This window comes from Ovis canadensis, chromosome 13, assembly GCF_042477335.2.
Source record: "Ovis canadensis isolate MfBH-ARS-UI-01 breed Bighorn chromosome 13, ARS-UI_OviCan_v2, whole genome shotgun sequence".
In the NCBI taxonomy this organism is placed as follows: Eukaryota; Metazoa; Chordata; class Mammalia; order Artiodactyla; family Bovidae; genus Ovis; species Ovis canadensis.
This window is the reverse complement of record NC_091257.1, coordinates 27682935-27705579: the sequence shown is the minus strand read 5'-3', so window position 1 is coordinate 27705579 and position 22645 is coordinate 27682935. Positions and strand designations below refer to the sequence as shown.

Below are 22645 nucleotides of genomic sequence, written 5' to 3'. Positions count from 1 at the left end.
ATCCCCCGAGCTCTTCGGCCCCCTGAAAGTGATTCTTTGGTTTTATTATTGCAAAGGCCATTTATAAAATCATGAACTGGATTTAGGAAAGCAACCATGAAATAGCAAAAGACAACGAACTGACTGAAATTCCTTCAGTGTCCTGTGGGCTGAGGTCTCTCAGACAGCGGGACTGGGGGAAAGTTCTATATCGGCACTGCGTTCTGATTTCAGTGGCGTGACCAGCTCACTTAGATGTGGCAAGGTCAGATCCACTGACCATGCCTTGAGGAACTAAATCCCAAGTAAAGAAAATGGAAAAGCAAACTATGAAATAGCCAATAATCCTTTATTTTGCACTTCCCCACCCTCATTCCTCTCCAAAAAGCACTAATGGGGTAGATTCTGTGCATGTGAAAATATTGTATAAAGTATTTAGGATGATCTCAAATTAATAGAACAAAACCACGTATCTCAACATAGATGCTTTCTTTGTAGGCATAGAAAAATGTTGGCTTCTAGAACAAGGAGGGCAATGAAATACTGTACTTGAGAGGGTGACACTGATCTGCAATTTAACATTCACGGCAGAAAACCTCATTTCTCTAACCACATAGTATGTTTTAAAATATGATTAATTCATACACTAATATCAATTTACTTGGCATTTTAAAAAAATCACAATTTCTATTAATATATTTGTATTAGGTTCAAAGCCCATATTCTAGCATTCAAGATATCCATTACACTGGCCCAAGTTGGGATTATTTCAAAATCAAGTAAAAGTCCGTATTCCAAAGTTGCTAAAATATGCTAATAAAATTAAATTTGATGTTTTACATTAAAAATAAAATATTTGGTTTCTCTCTCAGACATCTATTAACATATAATAAATAGTGGGCAGTATAGTAATATAATAAAGTTTTGTGATACCCTGAAATTTGATGAGTTTTCTTTAAAAAAAATTGCATAATATACTTCATTTCAGCCTTAAACCACAATATCAATGAACAGATTTGCAGAAATAAAACAATATAAACACAAAATGCTACAGTATTTTTTTTTTTTTTTACTTTCGGGGAATCTACATGTCCTTTGAAACAAAAGGAAGTCAAAGAAATTTACAGAAATAGAAGAGATAACAAAACAATTTCAAATCACAAGCCATAGACTTAAATTGCCTTGTTTTCCTTCCAACTGCTCAGGTCCTCCCCCCAGTGTTCTTCGAGGGTTCAGCTCAAGGTAGGTAACTTTGAACTTACGTATGGCTCTTTTTTTTCCAGCCTTCTTTGCTTATGTACAGCAGTAATTACAGATGTGGCTGAAACTGCAGCGCGTTTCACAGAAAGCCAGAATTAAACACGATAAAAATTTTTTTAAAAATAACTACTTCATAAATATTTATTATTTACATTAGGGGAGATCTCCTGGTGTGCAGAGTTTTCATACAAGCTGATGAGATGGGTAAGCCATGAGAAGACCACCAGCAGTTTGGAGGAAAGGGCAAAGCTGGGGGACGACAGAGAGAGAGGACAGGTGAGAGAGTCAACAAAATCAAATTGTAGAAGAGCCAACAGGACATGATAGAAACCTTTTTCTTAAAAAATATAAGGTATTTCACAAAAAGCCTGAACATTTTACATGTTAGTACTAAAAACGAGGGGTGGGGTGGGGGAAGCTTCATACATTTTTCATCACAAAAATATTTACTGACACTCCCCCTGGAGTTTTCTTTCATGTGATTACGATTATCTGACTACAGAGGGGAGGAGGCTGGAGACACATACAGCCGACCCACGTCACCCTCGGGCACGGTCAGGGCGGGCCACACGCCATCTTCTCAGCTAACACCTTACGGAAAAGGCCCTGGAGAGAATTGAGGAAAATCGAAAGGAAAGATTATAGTCTTTATTAATAATACTTGTCACTGGTAATAGGAAACGGAGGCGAGGCCTCCCCCCCGCCCCGTGCATAAGAGTCTTTCTCCGGGGGCGACCACGTGGCCCTCGGCCGGGGGCCCTCGCAGAGCCCCGGGGGTGGGGGGCACGTGTCCTGTCCTCAGTCTGGCCGGGCGCAGGGTCCGGGGCCATGCGGTGGGCGTGGGCACCCCCGCTCCAGGCATCAGTGCGCCCGGTGCTTCCGCTTCTTGTGCTTTTTATCCTTCTTCCTGTTGGAGCACTTGGGGCAGAACCACTGCATCTCTTCCGGGGGCGCGGCCATGATCCCCACGCAGGGCCTACACGGGAACCAAGCAAAAGGCGCTTCAGACAAACAGGCTTCAGCGACACACATCTTCTCATCCTACGTTTTTCAGGAATTTCACATCATTCAATAACCTGTTAGATTTATGGCTTCGATCCCTGGGTTGGGAAGATCCCCTGGAAGAGGGAAAGGCTACCCACTCCAGTATTCTGGCCTGGAGAATTCCATGGACAGTGTAGTCCATGGGGTCACAAAGAGTCGGACACAACTGAGTGACTTTCACTTTCAAGGTGCATTTACCGGACACCCAAGTCACCAGCTCTGGCGGACAGACGCTGCTGCACTCCTGCTGGGCGTGTGGGAGATCACCTTACACGAGCCCCTTCCCCAGGCCCTGCTGGAGACATTAATTAGCTCATTCATCCTTTCAGCCAGAAACAGTCTAATTCTTCTGAGCCACGGCTTTGTTTTTATCTCAGAGACATTGTATAGCATGTGACTAAGTGGATGCCTATCTTTTCATATCTGATATTTTCAAGATAACACAGCGAGTCGGTCTGCATGCGTCCTGATGCTGCGCCTTCAGTTTGGGGAGGGCGCTGAGGAGCCGGGGAAGCCACTCAAGCTGCCCCTGTACTCCTGCACTTTACGGCAGTGTTTACGGGGTCCCTCAGTGTTTCTGCAGCTGCTACAGAAAATGACTGACAAGAAAGGGAAGGGAACCAACCCCTTGACTCTCCTTTTCCCTTTCTAAAGAATATGTGTGCTAAGAGACACACTGAATTTAGGCTGAAGAGCCACAGTCTAAAGACTAATTTTTGCAAACAATACGAACGCCATTCTCTTGGCACAGGGATTCTGCTCCAGACGCTCTTCCCGGGAGACAGCTGCCCTGGGAGAAGAGCCTGCACGGGCCGGGGCCACGCGTGTGCTGAGCCTCTCCTCCCTCCCCCCGTCCCGCAGGGGACTCACCAGTGGTACCAGTCGTCACAGTCGTCACAGCCGATCATGGGGCTCCCATCATCGGGCTTGTTGCAGCCGGGACAGATCCAGATCTGGTTTCCCCACTCGTCTCGGATCTGGGGTGGGGGTGGGGGTGGGGGAAACCAGAGAGGCATTGAGAAAAAAGAAATCCCAAAAAGGGCATTATAAGGATTGCCTACACCCTGTGGAGCTAACAGACTGACAGACTAAAGGAGCAGACAGAAAAACCCAGGAGCTAACAATTCATTAGAGCTGTGATCATGGTCCTCACTATCCTGGCACCATATGGGAAAAAAAATGCTACTAACAGTTCAATGATAAGACCTTTCTTCTACTTTTTTTTTTTTTTTTTGCCACATTGCATGGCTTGCAAAATCTTAGTTCCCTGACCAGGGACTGAACCTGGGCCCTGGCAATGGAAGTGCCGAGTCCTAATCACTAGGCCATCAGGGAACTTCCAAGACATTTCTAATGGCTATTTTAAACTGTCTTTTGAAAGTCATAAAAACAAAACATTTGATAATCATTTCTGTGAGCCATGTGACCTACAGTCACCTTTATCTAAAAAAATACTGAAACACAGGTTCTGAATGACTACTAATGCCTGATACTTCTGAAAGCTACCTAGCTCAACTCTGTGTTGTTCCCTCCATTGCATTCACAGGTCTGGAATTAATAAATGCGACCTATGTGCATATATCGCCTTATTACTTATTAGCCAAACCCTCCTCCTGAACTGGCTGATAAGATCAAGGATATAAAAGAGTTGTTACTAAGTAACTTTCCATTCCCTTTATGACATTTTCAGCAAAGTACAATCAACTAAAGGGCAAATGAAATAAGGGACGCAGGAGGCCAAAGAGCCACACGTTTTCATGTTATTTTGCAACAAACACGCTGTGCTCTGGACTTGACTTAGCAGTTCCAAGTAAGAAGCATTCCCAACTGAACCACCTCCTCAAATTCCACATGAACAGGACCAATCTGGAAGAGACAATTCTATGACAGGCTTTCAAAGCCAGCAATAACTAAGAGTTAATTTTTTAAAGTTTTGCTGATCACACAGCATATAATTTCATCCAGTTGATTTTGAAAGCTGTAGTCTCTCCTGGTACGTTCAGATACAACACTGACTGGATGTGCAGAAGAAAAACAGTTTTTTGTGTTTGTGTGATGGGTGTATGGGGGGCAGAGACGGTTCATTCTAACCCACGGAATTCTAACTATTTTAAGGTCTGCCATTCTGGGAAGTCTCTGCAAGAGCAGACAAGGCTGTAAAGGTTTCCTGAACAACTCTGTAGGCAGCCACATCCCTGACCCGGGCCTAGTCTCCAGTTTCAAGCAGAGAGACCACCAGTCGGCCTGTGCCAGCTGTCTGGGGTGAAGGCCAGCCCAGTACCCTGTGCCCTGAAGCTGCCATGCATGCCCTGTCCTGCTGCTGATTCTTGAAATTAGGAGGCCGTGACCCTGCGACCTGAGAAATCTGCTACAGCGCCCAGCCTCTCGAGGTTTACTAGGCTCTTCGAAAACACCTGATTTGGTTCCATCCTCCTAAAACAATGCTTGGGTAGGTCAGAAACGGGGAGACTGGAGCTGAAGGAATGTCAGTGCCAGTTCCAGTGCCATAATAGATTGGGCAGCAACGAAATCGGCCTGTGTCCTTCCTTCGAATCACAGTTTGTCCTCTGCCTACAAAGTGTCTCTGAGGGGGCAGAGGCTTTTCGTCTACGCTGTTTATGCAAGTCTGATCTATCTCCAGGGAGTTGACTCAAAAATCCACGGGAGAATCAAGATTTTAGAGCTAGAACACACCACAGGGATCACCTAGCGTAACAATCCCTGGTTACAGCTAAAGAAATGGAGGTCGAGGAGATCGAGCATAAAGTCCTCCCCGATTTACCCATCTTGGGGTGACGTGGCCTCAATTAAACACCTGTGGCAACTGGTCCTTGAATGCACTGATTTAATGACCACAGATGTTTGTACCATGTCTTCCATTGTTGTCTTGAATTGCCAATTTAATATTTTCTCATTAATATTTCATGTCTTTATATCCTCTCTGAAGACTTCTGAGACTTTCTTCTTATCCTCTGTATCATGATAGTGCCTCAAACACTTAATGATTCATTGAAATTTCCTTTCAAAATGCCCGTATTTACGTATAGAAACGTAATACTTGCACGATTTTTAATGACAACGGCAGGAGTCCGAGCCCGTCGCCTCCCAGGCACATCTATTCTGAAAGATTCGTGCCACCACCAGGCGGACACACCTCAGGCTACATGCTTGGTGGTCTCACAGTGTCGGCTCCCTGAGGACCGCCACGTGCCTGAAATCTTTTTGTCATGTGCTTGTGTGAAACACCACGTAGCCCAAAGAGCTGATTTATTACTCAACTGAATGCAGGGCTTGAGCTAGACCTGATAGTACCGAGTAGGAGGAAACATGAGAAAACGGTCTCGTGACAACCGTGTGAATGCATTTGTCAAGGTGAGTTTTTCCACCTGAAGACAGGCTGGGACTCAGCAAGTTCTGCGGTTGACAGGTTCATTTCCGTTCATTCTGCCGGCCCTGATATGTTCTGGACCTCAGCCAGTGAGATACTATAATCAGTGCTCCTGCTCAGAAAGAGCGGCTGGCCCATGAGATGTGTGCACGCCATGCTAATTATTCTCTGAAGTGAATCACTGCTTAATCAAGAAAGTCAATGAGGAGTTTGTCTGTCACTATTCACCTCTGTATTTATACACACATTGTGCTGTATATATGTTTATGTGTGTGTGTGTGTATATATATATAGTTATATTCCAAAACAATGACGAATAACAAAAGCAATGCTCTGACATTATTTATGGAGACTATGCAAACATCCTAACACAATACTTTCAGCCAAAGGCTTGAAAATGCAATGAACATCCCTTTCCAGTCATGAACAATTGCTTCTGAAATTCAATGATGGTACATCTGACACTGTTTTAATTGGAAACATTTTCATGAGCAAAGAGTGAGCTCTTAAGTGACTTTCTCTTAAATACTCCCCAAAACAGAAAGCAGCTCACCACGTAAGTGCTGACTGTCTCCGTGACCACACTACGGACGGGGGCTTTGGAGCTGGCGGCTCCCGAAGCAGCAGGCGCTGGGTCGGGCATCCCGGCGAGGGGCGTGCTGGCTGGGGCCAGGAGGGGCAAAGGCACCGGGGCAGGGGTGACGTGCATGGGGGCCGGGGCAGGGGCTGGGGCAGGTGGCGGCGTCTTGGGTCTGTTCAGAGAAGGCGCCGGCTTAGCCTCGGGGGCTGGGACCACTTTGCTGATGACACTGTAAACAAAAGAGAGAAAAGAAAAAATCAAAACACACAGTTGAGTCAAGCCAGGTAGCTACAAACACAATGGCACGATCACTCGGTTCTTCTAGCAGCGAAAGGCTTCTCGGAGAGTGCAGAGAGAGACAGAGTGCAGGCTGCAAGGCTCTTGCCCAAGCTACTTCTCCACAATCAGGGCAGGGAAGACAGGCTGGGCAGCGGGAAACAGGCAGGGGCTCCAGCTTCTTTCCATGGTCAGAGCTGCCCGCTGCTCGGTTTCTGCATCAACACTGCCTTCTTCATAAAACTCATGCCGGGGAAGAACTAGACTCAGGACCAGGAGGTCCAAGGTCAAACCCTACGTCTTCCACAGGCTGGGGTGTGACCTTACGCAAGTCACTTAAAAGCACTAGTCGCTGAGCACCTCTAAGCAGTCAGGTGTTATCCTAGGTACTTCCCACACATTACCCCATTCAGTCCTCAGGGCAACTTCAAAGAAGCTGCAGTGACCCTTGTTTTATAGACAAGGAAACAGGAGTAGAGAGAGAAAGGAGTCTGGGTAAATGAGTGGCAGGCTTTGAACTGAGGCCTGCCCATTTGGTCCTCAAACTATTTCTTCCTTTTTTTTTTTTATACAAAGTTCCTTTATTTGGCAGGGGGCAGTATATATCATTTCAAGTATAGAGAAAATGTATTTATTTCTGGTCTCTCTCCTTCTCTCCTCCAGAAGGGTCCACTGTCCCCCAGCTAGCAGGTGTTTCCATATTTCTGTTCTTTGAATTTTTTCTGCAGATACCCATAAACAGTGCATCCCACTGCTGTTTTAGGCATTTTGAGTATATAAACAATTCACATTCTATTTATCGTTGGTAACAAGCTTTCCTCACGTAGTTTTTTGTAACTGAGATCTAACCAACAGGTAACCTCGTGTAAGTCTGACTGCACAATGCGTCGGTTTGACACATTCGTATATTCCAATCTGATTACTGCCGTGGCTCAGCTAATACCTTTAACACGTCATGTCATGTAATTATCATTTCTTTTTTTCTGAAGAGGACAGTTTGGATCTAGTGTCTCCCTTACCTTCAAGGCTTGTGAATGGTACCCATGAAAATGGTTTAGCATTAGCAGTGAAGCCAATGGATGTAAACAGACTGCTGATCAGTTTATGGGGCAATACCTGAGGTCTCAAAATACCTACCAGAACAAATCTGCTTATTTTCCAATTTAGAGAAATGGCACTTTCATGAAAATAACTAATAAAGATAATCCTTCCAAATGCCTATTCCAATTCAATTGAATTACTCTAGTTCAATTAATTACTCCTTTAAATATGGTACATATTGAGATATACATATATATTTACATATATATTTCTCATTCAAATTTTCTGAGTAGCAAAAGTAAAAACACTAAAGTGGGTACTCAGTGTTGATGACACAAAATATGTACTAATTTTTTGCTTCCAGGAGATCAGACTGGAGTTCAGTTCAGGTGCTCAGTCGTGTCCAGCTCTTTGCGGCCCCAAGAACTGCAGCACGCTAGGCCTCCTATCCATCACCAAATCCCAGAATTTACTCAAACTCATGTCCACTGAGTCAGTGATGCCATCCAACCATCTCATCCTCTGTCATCCCCTTCTGTCTTTCCCAGCATCAGGGTCTTTTCAAATGAGTCAGTTCTTCGCATCAGGTGGCCAAAGTATTGGTATTTCAGCTTCAGCATCAGTCCTTCCAATGAATATTCAGGACTGATTTCCTTTAGGATGGATTGGTTGGATCACCTTGCAGTCCAAAGGACTCTCAAGAGTCTTCTCTAACACCACAGTTCAAAAGCATCAATTCTTCACCACTCAGCTTTCTTTATAGTCCAACTCTCACATCCATGCACGACTACTGGAAAAACCATACTTTGTCGGCAAAGTAACGTCTCTGCTTTTGACTATGCTATCTAGGTTGGTCATAACCTTTCTTCCAAGGAGCAAGCATCTTTTAATTTCATGGTTGCAGTCACCATCTGCAGTGATTTTACAGCCCAAGAAAATTAAGTCTCTCACTTTTTCCACAGTTTATCTATCTATTTGCCATGAAGTGTTGGGACCCGATGCTATGATCTTAGTTTTCTGAATGTTGAGCTGAGTTTTAAGCCAACTTTTTCACTCTCCTCTTTCACTTTCATCAAGAAGCTTTTTAGTTCCTCTTCACTTTCTGCCATAAGGGTGGTGTCATCTGCATATCTGAGGTTATTGATATTTCTCCCGGCAACCTTGATTCCAGCTTGTACTTCACCCAGCCCAGCGTTTCTCATGATGTACTCTGCATATAAGTTAAATAAGCAGGGTGACAATATACAGCCTTGATGTATTCCTTTCCCTATTTGAAACCAGTCTGTTGTTTCATGTCCAGTTCTAACTGTTGCTTCCTGACCTGCATACAGACTGGTGTTATGCAGGCTCTAAAGGGACCTGCCTTTCCCAACTCTTTTGAAATCCACAAGAAAACTGATGAGAATTTGAAAGCTATTATTGATTCCAGCTGCTCCGTTACTTTTGAGGTAACTGGAGGCAGAGTTTTAAGAACACTTTTTTATTATCACTTTAATTTTGAACATTATCGAAAAAATAGATAACGGTATCACATAATTTCTCCTCAGTTGTAACACAAATTGCCATCCTCCCTCAATCTAATCTGATCATCATAGAAATAATTTGGGTTCCCACTGGTTTTCACCATCAATCTTTGTTGTTTCCTACTTTCAGACACTGCCTTCTCTGCTCTCCCCACCCCGGAACTCTACCAGGGGGAGTTTAAAGATCCTCGCCAGTCAGCAACTGTGCGCAAACACTGTGAGGCCGGCCATCAGAATCATCAAAGGCCAATGGCAGGCTACTCACCGCTCGAAGTTCACAAGTTCCCTCACAATGGCTCATTTACTCGCCCTTAGAAGCCAAGAGCCATTTTTAAATGGCAACAAAATGACGCCATCGGTAAAATCTACTTGTAAGTGCCTCCGTGAATTTTGCATCAATTTTTCAACAGGGAAGTTGTTTGATGTTTTGGAGAAAACTCAGTTTAATAAAGCTGCTGCTGCTGCTGCTGCTGCTGCTAAGTCGCTTCAGTCGTGTCTGACTCTGTGCGACCCCATAGACGGCAGCCCACCAGGCTCCCCCGTCCCTGGCATTCTAACTTGCTTTTCTTCTTCATATTTAAACCTCTGATCAATCTCAGCAATTCTGTGCATCTTTTGAGACACACATGAAACAGATTCCCATGGTGCACTGTAAACTACCCCCCCTTATCAAAAGGAGGCCCCTGAGCTTTCACTATGTATTACTGTGGTTGTCGTACTAGCATTGTTGCATCAGTGGTCATAAGACATCACAGTTTCGCATTCTTACTTTTCTTTTAAAAGTCCCAGAGATACTAGGCCCGAGAGTGGTAGGCTGCCTCCAGCAGCCCCTCCCGCCCTGGGGTAGTCTCCTCACAGCCTGGGTGGGCTCTGACTTGGATGGCTGCTAACAGGCTATTGTGAAGTAACTACACGTGATGTCCAGCTAGGTCATGAGAGACACTGCGGCGCCTGTCTTGCTCTCTTTCGGATCAAGAGCTCTGGGGAAGCCAGAGGCTAAGTCATGACGATGCTGAATCTGCCTTAGGAAGAGGCCCACATGACTGGTCAGTGGGGCCTCCTGCCCACAGCCACGTGTGAGCCCACAGGCCATTCTCCAGCCCGGGGGAGGCCTTCCAGTGACCGAGGCCCAGGGCAGTGGCTTGATGGAGACTGGAGTCAAAACCACCCCCAATTCCTGATCCACGGGAAACTGGGAAGTAATACAGGTTTGTGGCTTTAGCTGTTAAGTTTTGGGGTCATTAGTTATGTGGAAATAGAAAATTAATATACCAAGTATTTAATTAGTATTTAATTCATCTCAATTAGAAACAAAAATAAATACCTAGAATTTAGGAGAAATTATATTTGAGAGCGTCAGGACTTAAAACAATGAACTGTAACACAGTCATTTCCATATTTCACATGTGATCAAAAGGAACAAATACCCAAACACAATTATGAGAATTGGTGTTATGTTGATTCTTCAAATCAGTCATTATCCTTCTTCTTCTTGATCCTTGCAGCTCAAATCTGAGTGTTCATATAATTAGCACATAACTGCAAATGGAGTTAATGCCTCAAGCTCATGGCTTGCCTCTTGAATATTTACATCATCTTATCTTGTCATAGCCCAAGTACATACCAAGTGGCAAACATTTTATCTTTTAATTCAGGCATGACCTATTTGAAAAATGAAACAGATTGCATGAAGTAATTAGAGGAAAATATAGCCACTGTAGAGTGTTCCTTTCCAAAGGAGATCCCCAAGTGATTAGACTTCTATTGTCAGATGTTCAAAATCTGTAAAATGGCCTAGAAGGACAAAAGTGCTTAGATAAATAAAAATGTATATTTCTTCACAGCATTTTCAGAAAGATAGACAAAAAGATAATTTAAAAAAGAAACAAAAATGGTAAAGTGTAAAGCCATGAGGATAAAAGCAGAGGGATAGGATGGAGAGCAAGACTTCTCTGAATACATCTTATTATACAGTCTCGACTTTGGAGGCAAGGAAATGTCTTACATATCCAGAAATTTTAAGTTATAAAACTGCCTACAAGTAAAAAATAAACAGAAAAGAATGAACCTCAATGTATATCTTGTTGGTGACACAACCAGCCACAGACACACACACACATACACAGTGACTTCAGGTGACTTCAGGAGGACAGCACTTGAGACTCTCCTCAAATTCAGCTCCACCCAAGTCTTTTCTGATCCTTCTGGGCTGGAAGTAATCAACTTGAACATCTGGATCAGCTGAGATGTATCTCTTACAGACTTTCACACTTTCTACCTTCTGCTATCATTGTTTATATCTATGTTCCTGAGAGAAGACACAACATCTGATCCAAATTTACCGCTTGCACAAGTGTATTTCTGACAGTTTTACTATGTATATAATCAAAATTAGTATTTTTCAAATGCAAAATAATTTTTAAAACATGAAAGACCATGAAGCTGGTTTCCAGGACAAAGGTCAGGGTTCTTTTGGGGAAAAAAAAAAAAATTCCCCACAGTCAGAACTTGTAAAAGATTTTGTGATGTTAGAAAAGCTTCTGCTTCTCTCCAGCAAAGAAAGGGTGTCTTCAATAAGAAAAAGCCAAACCAAATGAAACTGAACGGTTGGGACTGATGAAACCTCACTTTTAATACTTTCTGGGCCAGGAGTCTACAGAGGAGGATAAAATGCTTATACATGAAAGTATGCAAGTGAACTATAAAAGATGAGCAAGCATCATTCATCCGTTCATTCATTCCCTGTAGGGTTAAATAACATTCCAGTTATATGAAAACACGGAAAGCAGGAAGATGATATTCACTGAACTAGAAAAATGAACAAGGTTGGGATTAAGATCTGCGTCTCACTGTAGCGTTGTAATATTCAGTTATGACTGAGGTTGTGCTTGGAAAGCCCAACGATACTACTTTAAAATATATAAAAATTTGATAATAGCTGTTGTGTCTTTATCCAAAATGATCATGCTTTACATGAACTTTTACCTTCCTCTGTAAATAGCATGAAAAAAAAGTATTTATAGCCTGTGCTACACATGTAGATGTATGTTGTTGCTGTTGCTGTTTAGTCACTAAGTCATGTCTCTTTTGTGACTCCATGGACTGTAGCCCACCAGGCTCCTCTGTCCATGGGACTATCCCAGTAAGAATACTGGAGTGGGTTGCCATTTCCTCCTCCAGGGGATCATCTTGACCCAGGGATCAAACCTGGATCTCTTGCTTGGCAGGCAGAGTCTTTATCCCGAGCCAGCAGGGAAGCCCAGAGAGATAAATACACACACACACACACACACACACACACACACACACACACACACATATATATATATATACTTCCACCTTTGTGGGCTAAAGAAGCAGAAATAACTGATTAAAATTCTAAGCACATGTTTGAAATGCCTCTCTGGTCCTCCCACTTGGGCTTTCTAGCAGGTACCTGGGCTTTCTAGCAGGTACCTGGGCAGACTAGGCCGCATCTTGGGGAGAAATCTGAGCTAGAAGGAAAGATTTGGGAATCATCACCGCCTAACTTTGAAAAGAACAAAAAAAGAAAATTTAGGGAGAAAGAACAGAGTGGTGGATCAAGGGCAAGAAGAGAAAGTGATCAAAGAAAAACAGAAGCAATGATGGAGAAAGAGAGCATCCTGTCAAGAGAAACAAGGATGAGAGGTTTTCAAAAAGGCTTGGGGGGAAGAAGGTATTGGAAGAACAGGAAGGATGAAGTCTCAGGGCTGCGGCATTGTCTCAGGATGCATTTAATCATCTTAATGAGAAGCTTCAGGAAAGTTTCCAGAGCAGAAACCAGGATGTGGTGAGTTGAGGAATAAAATGGGGGGTGGGGGGCGGAATTGGAAGAAAGTCCATATAAGGAATACGCTTTGAAAAGTGAAAATGAGAAGAGGCATCTACGTGACCTTTCCCTCACCTGGAGGGGAGGCTGGTGGGCGTGTGTGTGTGAGGGTCAGGATGGTAGAACCCAAGGGAAGACTGGAGAAGGGAAGAGAAGATACAGATGGGAGGAGGTAACAAAGGAGGTGGGGTGGGGGTGGGGGGGGGGCGGCGAAAGGCAGGGCCAGGAAAGGTGGGGATGGAGAAGGAATGACGGGTCCTGAAGGTCAGGAGGGATGCTGGGCCCCTTCCTGGACCAGGCTGAAGGACAAGCTGTGAGGACAGATGCAGCTCTGGAACCCGGAAGAGTGAATCCAAACAGGGGTGATACGGCCAGTCAGTCCCCGCAGCGACAAGTCCCTGAACCCAACCTGTGTGGGTTCTCCGTCACAGAGGTCGGGCTGGGACGTGAGTGTTCATCTCACAAGGAGGCTGGGCCGGGGACAGAGAGGAAGAAACATCACACTGTGCCTCTAAAGTCCCTGCGGAAATATTTTAATATTGAAGTGAAAGTGTTAGCCGCTCAGTCGTGTCCGACTCTTTGCAACTCCACGACTGTAGCCTGCCAGGATCCTCTGTCCATGGGATTCTCCAGGCAAGAATTGTAGAGTGGGTTGCCATTCCCTTCTCCAGGGGGATTTTCCCAACCCAGGGATCAAACCCAGATCAAAACTCTTCTGCATAGCAGGCAGATTTTTTTACCATCGAGCCAGCCCTATAAAATGATACGAAGGATAGGATGCGAAGGATTTAAATGATCTGTGTTGTTGTCAGTAATAAAAAGAATGTTCTCATTAGGAGGTCTACACTCTCTTTAAACACTAGAAGTGCAAGTAGTTTGATCTTTAGGGGAAATTATAGGTAAGACAGTATCCAAAAGGTTACCATGATATAGCTAAATTACCTCTGCCTGTCACAGGTTAAAGAACATTTAAATTCTGGAAGTTCACATCAGCTTTTTCTAGATAACAAATCTTAAGTACCTTCCTATATTCACTCAATTAGTGATCCTGGGCCTTGATAACACAGCAGAGAGGAACTTTCCAACTATCATTCAAATCATATCTAAAAAGGTGGTCATAAATATTTTAAAACCTAAGTGAACTAAATAAGACCTAGACCCATTAAGGATAAGATCTTTTACAACAAATTAAATAAAACAATTTATTGAAGTCTGGACGCAAGATAAGCTAGATTTACTAGCTGACCTTTTATTCATTTAAAGAACAAAATTAGCTCTAATTGCATTAGAATGGAATCCAGTAAATTTTCCCCAGTCTTCTAATGTGGCATCCGTGTAAGGACTGCTGTAATTGTTTACAAGTAAGATGGAAATGCTTTGATTATAATCTTTCCACTTGTTTTACTGGGTAGTAAAAACATTTCCCAAAACCTGAAGCCAGTTTTTCTGACAGCATACTATTTTTTTTTTCTCTTGGATACACTGTATCTTTGGCGATAGTCGACAAACTACCATGCATCAAGGGAAGAAATCAAACTTGGGGATTTCATCTAAACTTTAGCTGGGTGAAAAAGAGAGAGTGCTCTAAGAAGGTCAAGATCCTCCCAGTCTGGAAAATATCAGAAAAGGGCTGAAGACCCGAGCAAGAAAAATGTTAACGACCTCCTTCCTCTTGGAATTATAACTGAGATATATGGGTTTAGGTCTGTTGAATTTATCAATATAAGTACAAAAAGTAGCAAGAATAATGGCTACCACCCACAATTTGTGTTCTCATTGTTCAGCGGCTAGGAAATTTCATTTGTCATGGTACCATATTTCACTAGCATTAAAAATAAGTTATTTGCCATAGATTTTAAATACAGTCATTCTTAAGTTTTTTATCCTTATGTATTAATTTTTTGGGGGGTCACTGTTCTTTTAGATAGCTTCTCATACAGGCAAAATACCTATGAATGAAATGTTTCTGTGTCAGCGGCAAGTTAACCATGGCAAAGCAAAGAAAACTATCAACACTTTTCAATCTTTTTTTTTTTTTCTTAAATCAAAGCAGACAGTTTTACTGCAAGGGAAACAAATTAAAAATAGAAGAACAAAAGGCTTTCCAAGTCTGACGGGACGATGGTCTGAAATGTTCTTGAACTTTATTTCTAAAGGATCATCTTTTCTTTTTTAAACAACAAGCTCCCTTGCTCTGCCTCTTCAACATGCTTTTATTAAAACATGAACTTGACTGCCTTTCTCTACATAAAAGAAAAGCATATCAATCGTTTCTGCCTGCCCCTCCCCCTTACCCCAGTGGGAGCGCCCTTCTCTGCTTCTGGAACCTACCAGCCCTCTCCAACAGGGCTCCACGCCCTCCCACTGGGGCTGGCTGGCTCCAGGATGGGAGCCAACAAGGGGTGCTGTCAAGCGGGGGCGTTCAGCCTATGAGCACATAAAGAAGCACGCCGGCCAAGAGCAACCGGGACCATCTCTGCCTCCACACAGAGGCCAGACAGAGAAAAAGAAAGTGAGCAGAGTCTCAATGACACTTTTTGAACCTTGGTTAAAGTCACCTTGCCTAAAGTCAAATAAACCGCTTTAACCGTGGATTGAGCTAGTTTGATTAGGGTTTCTGTTACTTGAGCCCAGAACCCTGACTAACAGAAAGCAGCAGAGGTGTTTCAGTGGAGAAAGGAGGGCTCTATGAAGCACCTGCACTGTGTGTGCTCCAAGGCTACACCCTTGGACTAGGGGTTGGTCTAAGAAACAGTCAAAGAAAAAAATGCCTTTCATCTGCTGTAAAAGCTGCTATGGAAGACAGCTATTCTGCCATCAGGTTCCTATGGAAATAAAACTTCAAATTTAGCATCTTGAAAAACATCTCTCCTGAGAAACTAAGGGGTACCTTCTTTTTAAAAAAAATGTATCTCACTCTGCCCTTATTGCTAGGAAGTCGTGATCATATCTGAAGTATAAATTTTCTTTTTTCCTCATCTTGTTCTTGGTTTCCTAGTATTTTCCAGTATCTTTACTTTATGTTCTCTAAGTCACTCTTAAATTTATTTAAACTAGAAAAAAGCTACATATGAATAAACAACATATTAAGTGTAGGAAAATATGCAGAAAGTGAAATAAAAATAATTTGCTATTATTTTTCTAAAGAACTTGCCACTAAAATACCACTATACACATTTTACCTATTAAATGTCTTCCAGTTAAATCTGGTTACATAAGAACATAAAATGCTTACCTTCTTTAAAAATATTTTAAATGGTTGTTTTTGTAATTGTGCATAGTTATCCTCTATTTCTGATTGTACTGTCAAAAAGAGTTAATCAGAAAAGTTTGGATCACAGAAAAGACAGCAAATATCTATACTTAACTTTACATTTTTAAAGGTTAACCATTTATTTTTCAGGATTAATGAGCAAAAAGTTTTAGCTTCCATTATTATGGTATATATAGATAATTTAGAAATTACAACTATTAAGCAGCCTCAGTTCAAGAGGAAGGGGACATATGTTTCTTTGGCTGATTCATGTTAATGTATGGCAGAAACCAACACAATATTGTAAAGCAATTATCCTTTAATTAAAAATAAATAAATTTTTTAAAAAAGAAGCCTCCTCCCAGGCATAAACTAAACCCTATAAACTGCAACAAAAAACCGAATTATTTACAGGAAAAGGAAAGCATCCAATTTTCAGCACCTCTGCTAAGAGAGCTCTGATTAATGAAAGAATTTCCTGAATTGTAAGAAATTTGATAATACTCATGGCTATGGTGACAAAGTGTTAGCAGAAGGAAAACTCTAGTTGCCAGCAGTAAAGTCGTCAATGAAAAATACTTTGGCAAATTGTGTGCATTTTGGGAAAAGGATTAAACTTGTAACAGAGAGTACCTATTGTGTCCTCTCAGTCAAAAGAAAAGTTAGAATTATTAATGGTAATGATATTGTTTTCATGAAAGTGACACAGAACGATTCTGGGTCACTTGACCAAACAGTCTCGGGTATTATCTGGAACAATGACTGAGCATGCCTGGACGTGTGTACGCTAAGCCACTCAGTCGTGTCCGATGCCTTGCGACCCTTTGGACTGCAGCCCACCGGGCTCTTCTGTCCTTGGGATTCTCTAGGCAAGACTACTAGAGTGGGCTGCCGTTTCCTCCTGCAAGGGATCTGCTGACCCAGGGACTGAGCCTGTGTCTCTTCTGTCTTCTGCATTGGTTCTTTACCACCAGCGCCACTTGGGAAGCTGGCTGATGTGTGGAGGGGCCCAACTCATTACCTGTCCCTGGTGAGCTCTCTGAGCCAGGGCAGCAGTGCCCTGAGAGCAGGACCAGCTCCAAGCTTCTCCAGTACAGCAGCCCCACCAACCAGGCCAAATGATACTGCTGGCAGGAGAGCCACTCGGCCCGCGCCCCCAAAAGAGCCACAGGACAGACGGAGGAAAGGACAGACCCACCTCCCCGGTGCCAGCGAGAGGAGAGCCTAGAGAGACACAGAGAAGCGTGAGGAGGGGAAGACCGCGTAACCCCCAACGACCATTACCCTCAAATCTTTACATACGAGGGCCTTTCCTCTTAATACTCTGCCAATACTTTAAGTTGCCTTTTTAAATGAGATGCTCCTTTAATAGAACTTTGCGCTTTATTAACATAACCTCACAGTTAACGCTCCACGTGTCTCTTCTGACAATCCTGTCTAAGCAGTCCCGCCCTTCAGATGCTCCCTCGCTTACACCACTGTGTTCTGCTCATACCCTTCACAGAAATGGCTAAGTGCGCGGACACCAAAAGTCAGCCCAATCTTCCTAGGCTCACTGAAAATAACCTGACTCAGTAATGACAAGACTGCAACAGCAAATAACATGGCGACTGTGCTGCCACTTGGCCAGCCCACAGCGCCTCTGATCCCGAGGGACACTCACCGTCCCTTCCAGCACCAAGTCCAGGGGGACCTCAACAGCATCCATCTTGACCTGACCAATCTGATGTTAGGCGCTGCTCCCAGGCCAGCTAAACCTACCTGCTCTCTCGGCATCACGGCAAAGCTTGGCCGTTAGGCCAGACTCAGTCATTCGTCGATTTACTTGAGTGCATTCTTTCTTCCCGTTCACACCACCCCTGCAAGCTACAGATGCTGAGTCTGTAACTTCAGGATCAGTATTTTAGTTTCCTCTTCAATACAGACTAAGGGGAACTCTGGGTCCTCATTCCTGGGATACCTGTTAAAGGAATCTGAGGTGTGTGGAGAGTCACCTTGAACTTTAACACAATCAGGAGGTGGCACTGGATCCCCACAGACCCTTTAAACCACACTCGGCAGGAGCGTTCAATCAAGGGGGACAAGGGCCCTCTGTCTGGCTTCCAGGAACAATAACAGAGAAGAGAGGAAACAATCTAACCTCAAAGCACTTTCCTGGATCACGGGTCAGAGGCATCATTTCTTTATATAAGATTTAGAAACTAAATATTGTCCTAGAGATCTTCCAACAAGAGGGTATAATTTAAACCCTGTAAAGTAGTTTTTTTTTTTTTCCTATGGTTTCAAAAGACTCTATTCTCTGCCTGATCTTCAGAAATAAACAACTCCTCCCCCTAGACTATTCAAACCCCCCTTTGAGTTCTAGTCTACTCATTAATTCCACTTCAAAAGAGCATCATTACAGCCCCAGGTGAATACAAACTACATAAAGCCATGTTTATATGAATCTACCGTCTCTTTTCCATCATTACTGCCAAGGAATAAGCCATGATCCCTATACTACAACAATAAAAGATTACTTTTAATTTCATATAATTTTCAAGTATCATAAAGTGTTATCCTTTTAATTTCTTTCAGCCGAGTCATAAAAAACACACAGTGGGATGGACTGGCCCATGGCCGTAGCTTGTTGACCACTGATTTAGATTTAAAAGAACAGAAAAACAAAAAGACCCCTCTTTACTGATTATGTTATATTTTATATAAAATCCTATTGCTTATTGCAATGGGGCTTGCATAACTCAATGAAGCTATGAGCCACGCCGTGTAGGGCCACACAAAACAGGTTACAGTGGAGAATTCTGACAAAACGTGGTCCGCTGGAGGAGGGAATGGCAAACTGCTCCAGTATTCTTGCCTTGAAGGTCCCGTGGACAGCATAAAAAGGCAAAAAAATATGACACCGGAAGACGGGAACGCCTTCCCACCAGGTGGGAAGGCATTCAATATGCTATGGGGAAGAGTGGAGGGCAATTACTAATAGCTCCAGAAAGAATGCAGAGGCTGGGCCAAAGCAGAAGCGATGCCCAGTTGTAGATGTGCCTGGTGGTAAAAGTAAAGTCCGATGCTGTAAAGAACAATATTGCAGAGGAACCTGGAATGTTAGGTCCATGAATCAAGGTAAGCTGGATATGGTCAAGCAAGAGATGGCAAGAGTGAACATCCATATCTTAGGAATCTGTGAACTAAAATGGATGAGAATGGGCGAATTTAATTCAGATGACCATTATATCTACTACTGTGGGCAAGAATCCCTTAAAAGAAATGGAGTAGCCCTCATAGTCAATCAAAGAGTCCAAAATACAGTATCTGGGTGCAATTTCAATAGTGACAGAACGATTTTGGTTTGTTTCCAGGGCAAACCATTCAACATAGTAATCCAAGTCTGTGCCCCAACCTCTGATGCTGAAGAACCTCAAGTAGACCGGTTCTCTGAAGACCTACAAGATCTTCTAGAACTAACACCAAAAAAAAAGATGTCCTTTTCATCATAAGGGACTGGAATGCAAGAGTAGGAAGTTAAGAGATAACTGGAATAACAGGCAAGTTTGGCACTGGAGTACAAAATGAAGAAGAGCGAAGGCTAACAATGTTGCCAAGAGAACACCCTGGTCACAGCAAATAACTTCCAACAACACAAGAGACTACTTTACACATGGACATCATCAGATGGTCAATACTGAAAGCAGACTGATCATTCTGCATCAGTAGTCAGTTCAGTTCACTTACTCAGTTGTGTCCGACTCTTTGCAACCCCATGGACTGCAGCACACCAGGCTTCCCCGTCCATCACCAACTCCTGGATTATTTTGCATCTTTGCAGCCAAAGATGGGGAAGCTCTATACAGTTAGCAAAAGTAAGGCCTGGGATTGACTGTGGCTCAGATCACGAGCTCCTTATTGCAAAATTCAGGCTTAAATTGAAGAATGCAGGGAAAACCACTAGGCCATTCAGGTATGACCTGAATCAAATCCCTTATGATTATATAGTGGGGGTGACAAATAGATTCAAGAGATTAGATCTGGTAAAGAGAATGCCTATAGAACTATGGACAGAGATTTGTAACACTGTACAGGAAGCAGTGATCAAAACCATCCCAAAGAAAAAGAAATGCAAGAAGGCAAAATGATTGACTGAGGAAGTCTCACAAATAGCTGAGGAAAGAAGAGAAGTGAAAAGCAAGGGAGAAAGGGAAAGAGCTAACCACTGAATACACAGTTCCAGAGAATAGCAAGGAGAGGTAAGAGGCCTTCTTCAATGAACACTGCAAAGAAATAGAGGAAATCAATAAAATGGAAAAGATTAGAGATCTCTTCAAGAAGCAGAAGAGATTAAGAAGAGGTGGCAAGAATACACAGAAGAACTATACAAAAAATATATCTTAATGACCAGGATAACTAAGATTGTGTGGTCACTCACCTAGAGCCAGACATCCTGGAATGTAAAGTCAAGTGAGCCTTAGGAAGCATTACTACAAACAAAGTTAATGGAGGTATTGGAATTCCAGATGAGCTATTTCAAATCCTAAAAGCTGAAGTTGTTAAGGTGTTGCCCTCAATATGAGAGCAAATTTGGAAAACTCAGCAGTGCTCACAAGCCTGGGAAAGGTCAGTTTTCATTCCAATCCCAAAGAAGGGCAATGCCAAAGAATGTACAAACTACCATATGACTGCACTCACTTCACATGCTAATTTCACATTTCACAAGGTAATGCTCAAAATCCTTCAAGCTATGCCTATGCTTCAGCAGTATGTGAACTGAGACCCTCCAGATGTACAAGCTGGGTTTAGAAAAAGCAGAAGAAGCAACAAAGCAACTGACAAAGAATTAATCTCAAAAATATATATGCAAAAAAATATATATATATATATATAAGCAGCTCAAGCAGCTCAATACCAGAAAAATAAACAACCCATTCAAAAAATGGGCCAAAGAACTAAACAGACATGTCTCCAAAGAAGACATACAGATGGCTAACAAACACATGAAAAGATGCTCAATATCACTCATTATCAGAGAAATGCAAATCAAAACCATAATGAGGTACCATCTCATGCTGGTCAGAATGGCTGCTATCAAAAAGTCTACAAACAATAAATGCTGGAGAGGGTGCGGAGAAAAGGGAACCCTCTTACACTGCTGATGGGAATGCAAACTAGTACAGCTACTATGGAGAACAGTGTGGAGATTCCTTAAAAAACTGGAACTAGAACTGCCATACGACCCAGCAATCCCCCTGCTGGGCATACACACTGAGGAAACCAGAATTGAAAGAGACACGTGTACCCCAATGTTCATCGCAGCACTGTTTACAATAGCTAATCAAGTGTTCTTGCCTGGAGAATCCCAGGGACGGCAGAGCCTGGTGGGCTGCCGTCTATGGGGTCACACAGAGTCGGACACAACTGAAGTGACTTAGCAGCAGCAGCAGCAGGACATGGAAGCAACCTAGATGTCCATCGGCAGACAAATGGATAAGGAAGCTGTGGTACATATACACAATGGAATATTAACTCAGCTATTAAAAAGAATGCATTTGAATCAGTTCTAATGAGGTGGATGAAACTGGAGCCTATTATACAGAGGGAAGTAAATCAGAAAGAAAAACACCAATACAGTATATTAACACATATATACGGAATTTAGAAAGATGGTAATGATGACGCTATATGCCAGACAGCAAAAGAGACACAGAAATAAAGAACAGACTTTTGGACTCTGTGGGAGAAGGCGACGGTGGGATGATTTGAGAGAATAGCATTGAAACGTGTCTATTATCATATGTGAAATAGATCAACAGTCCAGGTTCGATGCATGAGACAGGGTGCTCAGGGCCGGTGCACTGGGATGACCCTGAGGGATGGGATGGGGAGGGAGGTGGGTTCAGGATGGGGGACACATGTACACCCATGGCTGATTCATGTCAATGTATGGCAAAAACCACTACAGTATTGTAAAGTAATTAGCCTCCAATTAAAATAAATAAATTAATTTAAAAAAGATAAAATCCACCTCCCCCAATTTTTTTATTAGGGTATTCCTGATTTACAATGTTGTGTTATCAATATCAATTTCTATTTCTAATACTGATGAATGGAAACACTGAGAAATCTTGTTCACATAAATAAGCAAACAGAAATGAAAAGTGATTTGTTATAGTAGGGACACTCGATTCTTTGAATGTCTTCTGAACTAAATGCCAAAAATGAAAAAAAAAAAAAAAAGGAAAGGCAGAGGAACCAGAGAGCAAATTGTTAACATTCTTTGGATCATGGAGAAAGCACGGGGATTCCAGCAAAACATCTACTTTAGCTTAACTGACTATACCTCACTGACTCTGCTGAAGTCTTTGTGTGGATCAAAAAACCCGTAGAAATTCTTAAATAAAAGAAAATACCAGAAAACCTTTCCAGTCTCATGGGAAACTTGTATGTGGGTCAGGAAACAATA

General features: G+C 42.7%; 1 protein-coding gene across 2 annotated transcripts in view; it reads right to left on the bottom strand.

The window, feature by feature from the left end:
- Positions 1 to 309: 309 nt before the first annotated feature.
- The window catches only part of TAF3 (TATA-box binding protein associated factor 3), a 119617-nt gene continuing 97281 nt past the window's right edge, over positions 310 to 22645 (bottom strand). For both annotated transcript variants that reach the window (XM_069547188.1, XM_069547189.1), the window contains 3 exons: positions 6225 to 6480; positions 3154 to 3260; positions 310 to 2215 (listed from right to left, as the gene is read on the bottom strand). In XM_069547188.1, coding sequence (XP_069403289.1) covers positions 2101 to 2215; positions 3154 to 3260; positions 6225 to 6480 — 478 coding nt within the window. In that variant the 3' untranslated portion in view covers positions 310 to 2100. The remainder of the gene's footprint in view (positions 2216 to 3153; positions 3261 to 6224; positions 6481 to 22645) is intronic.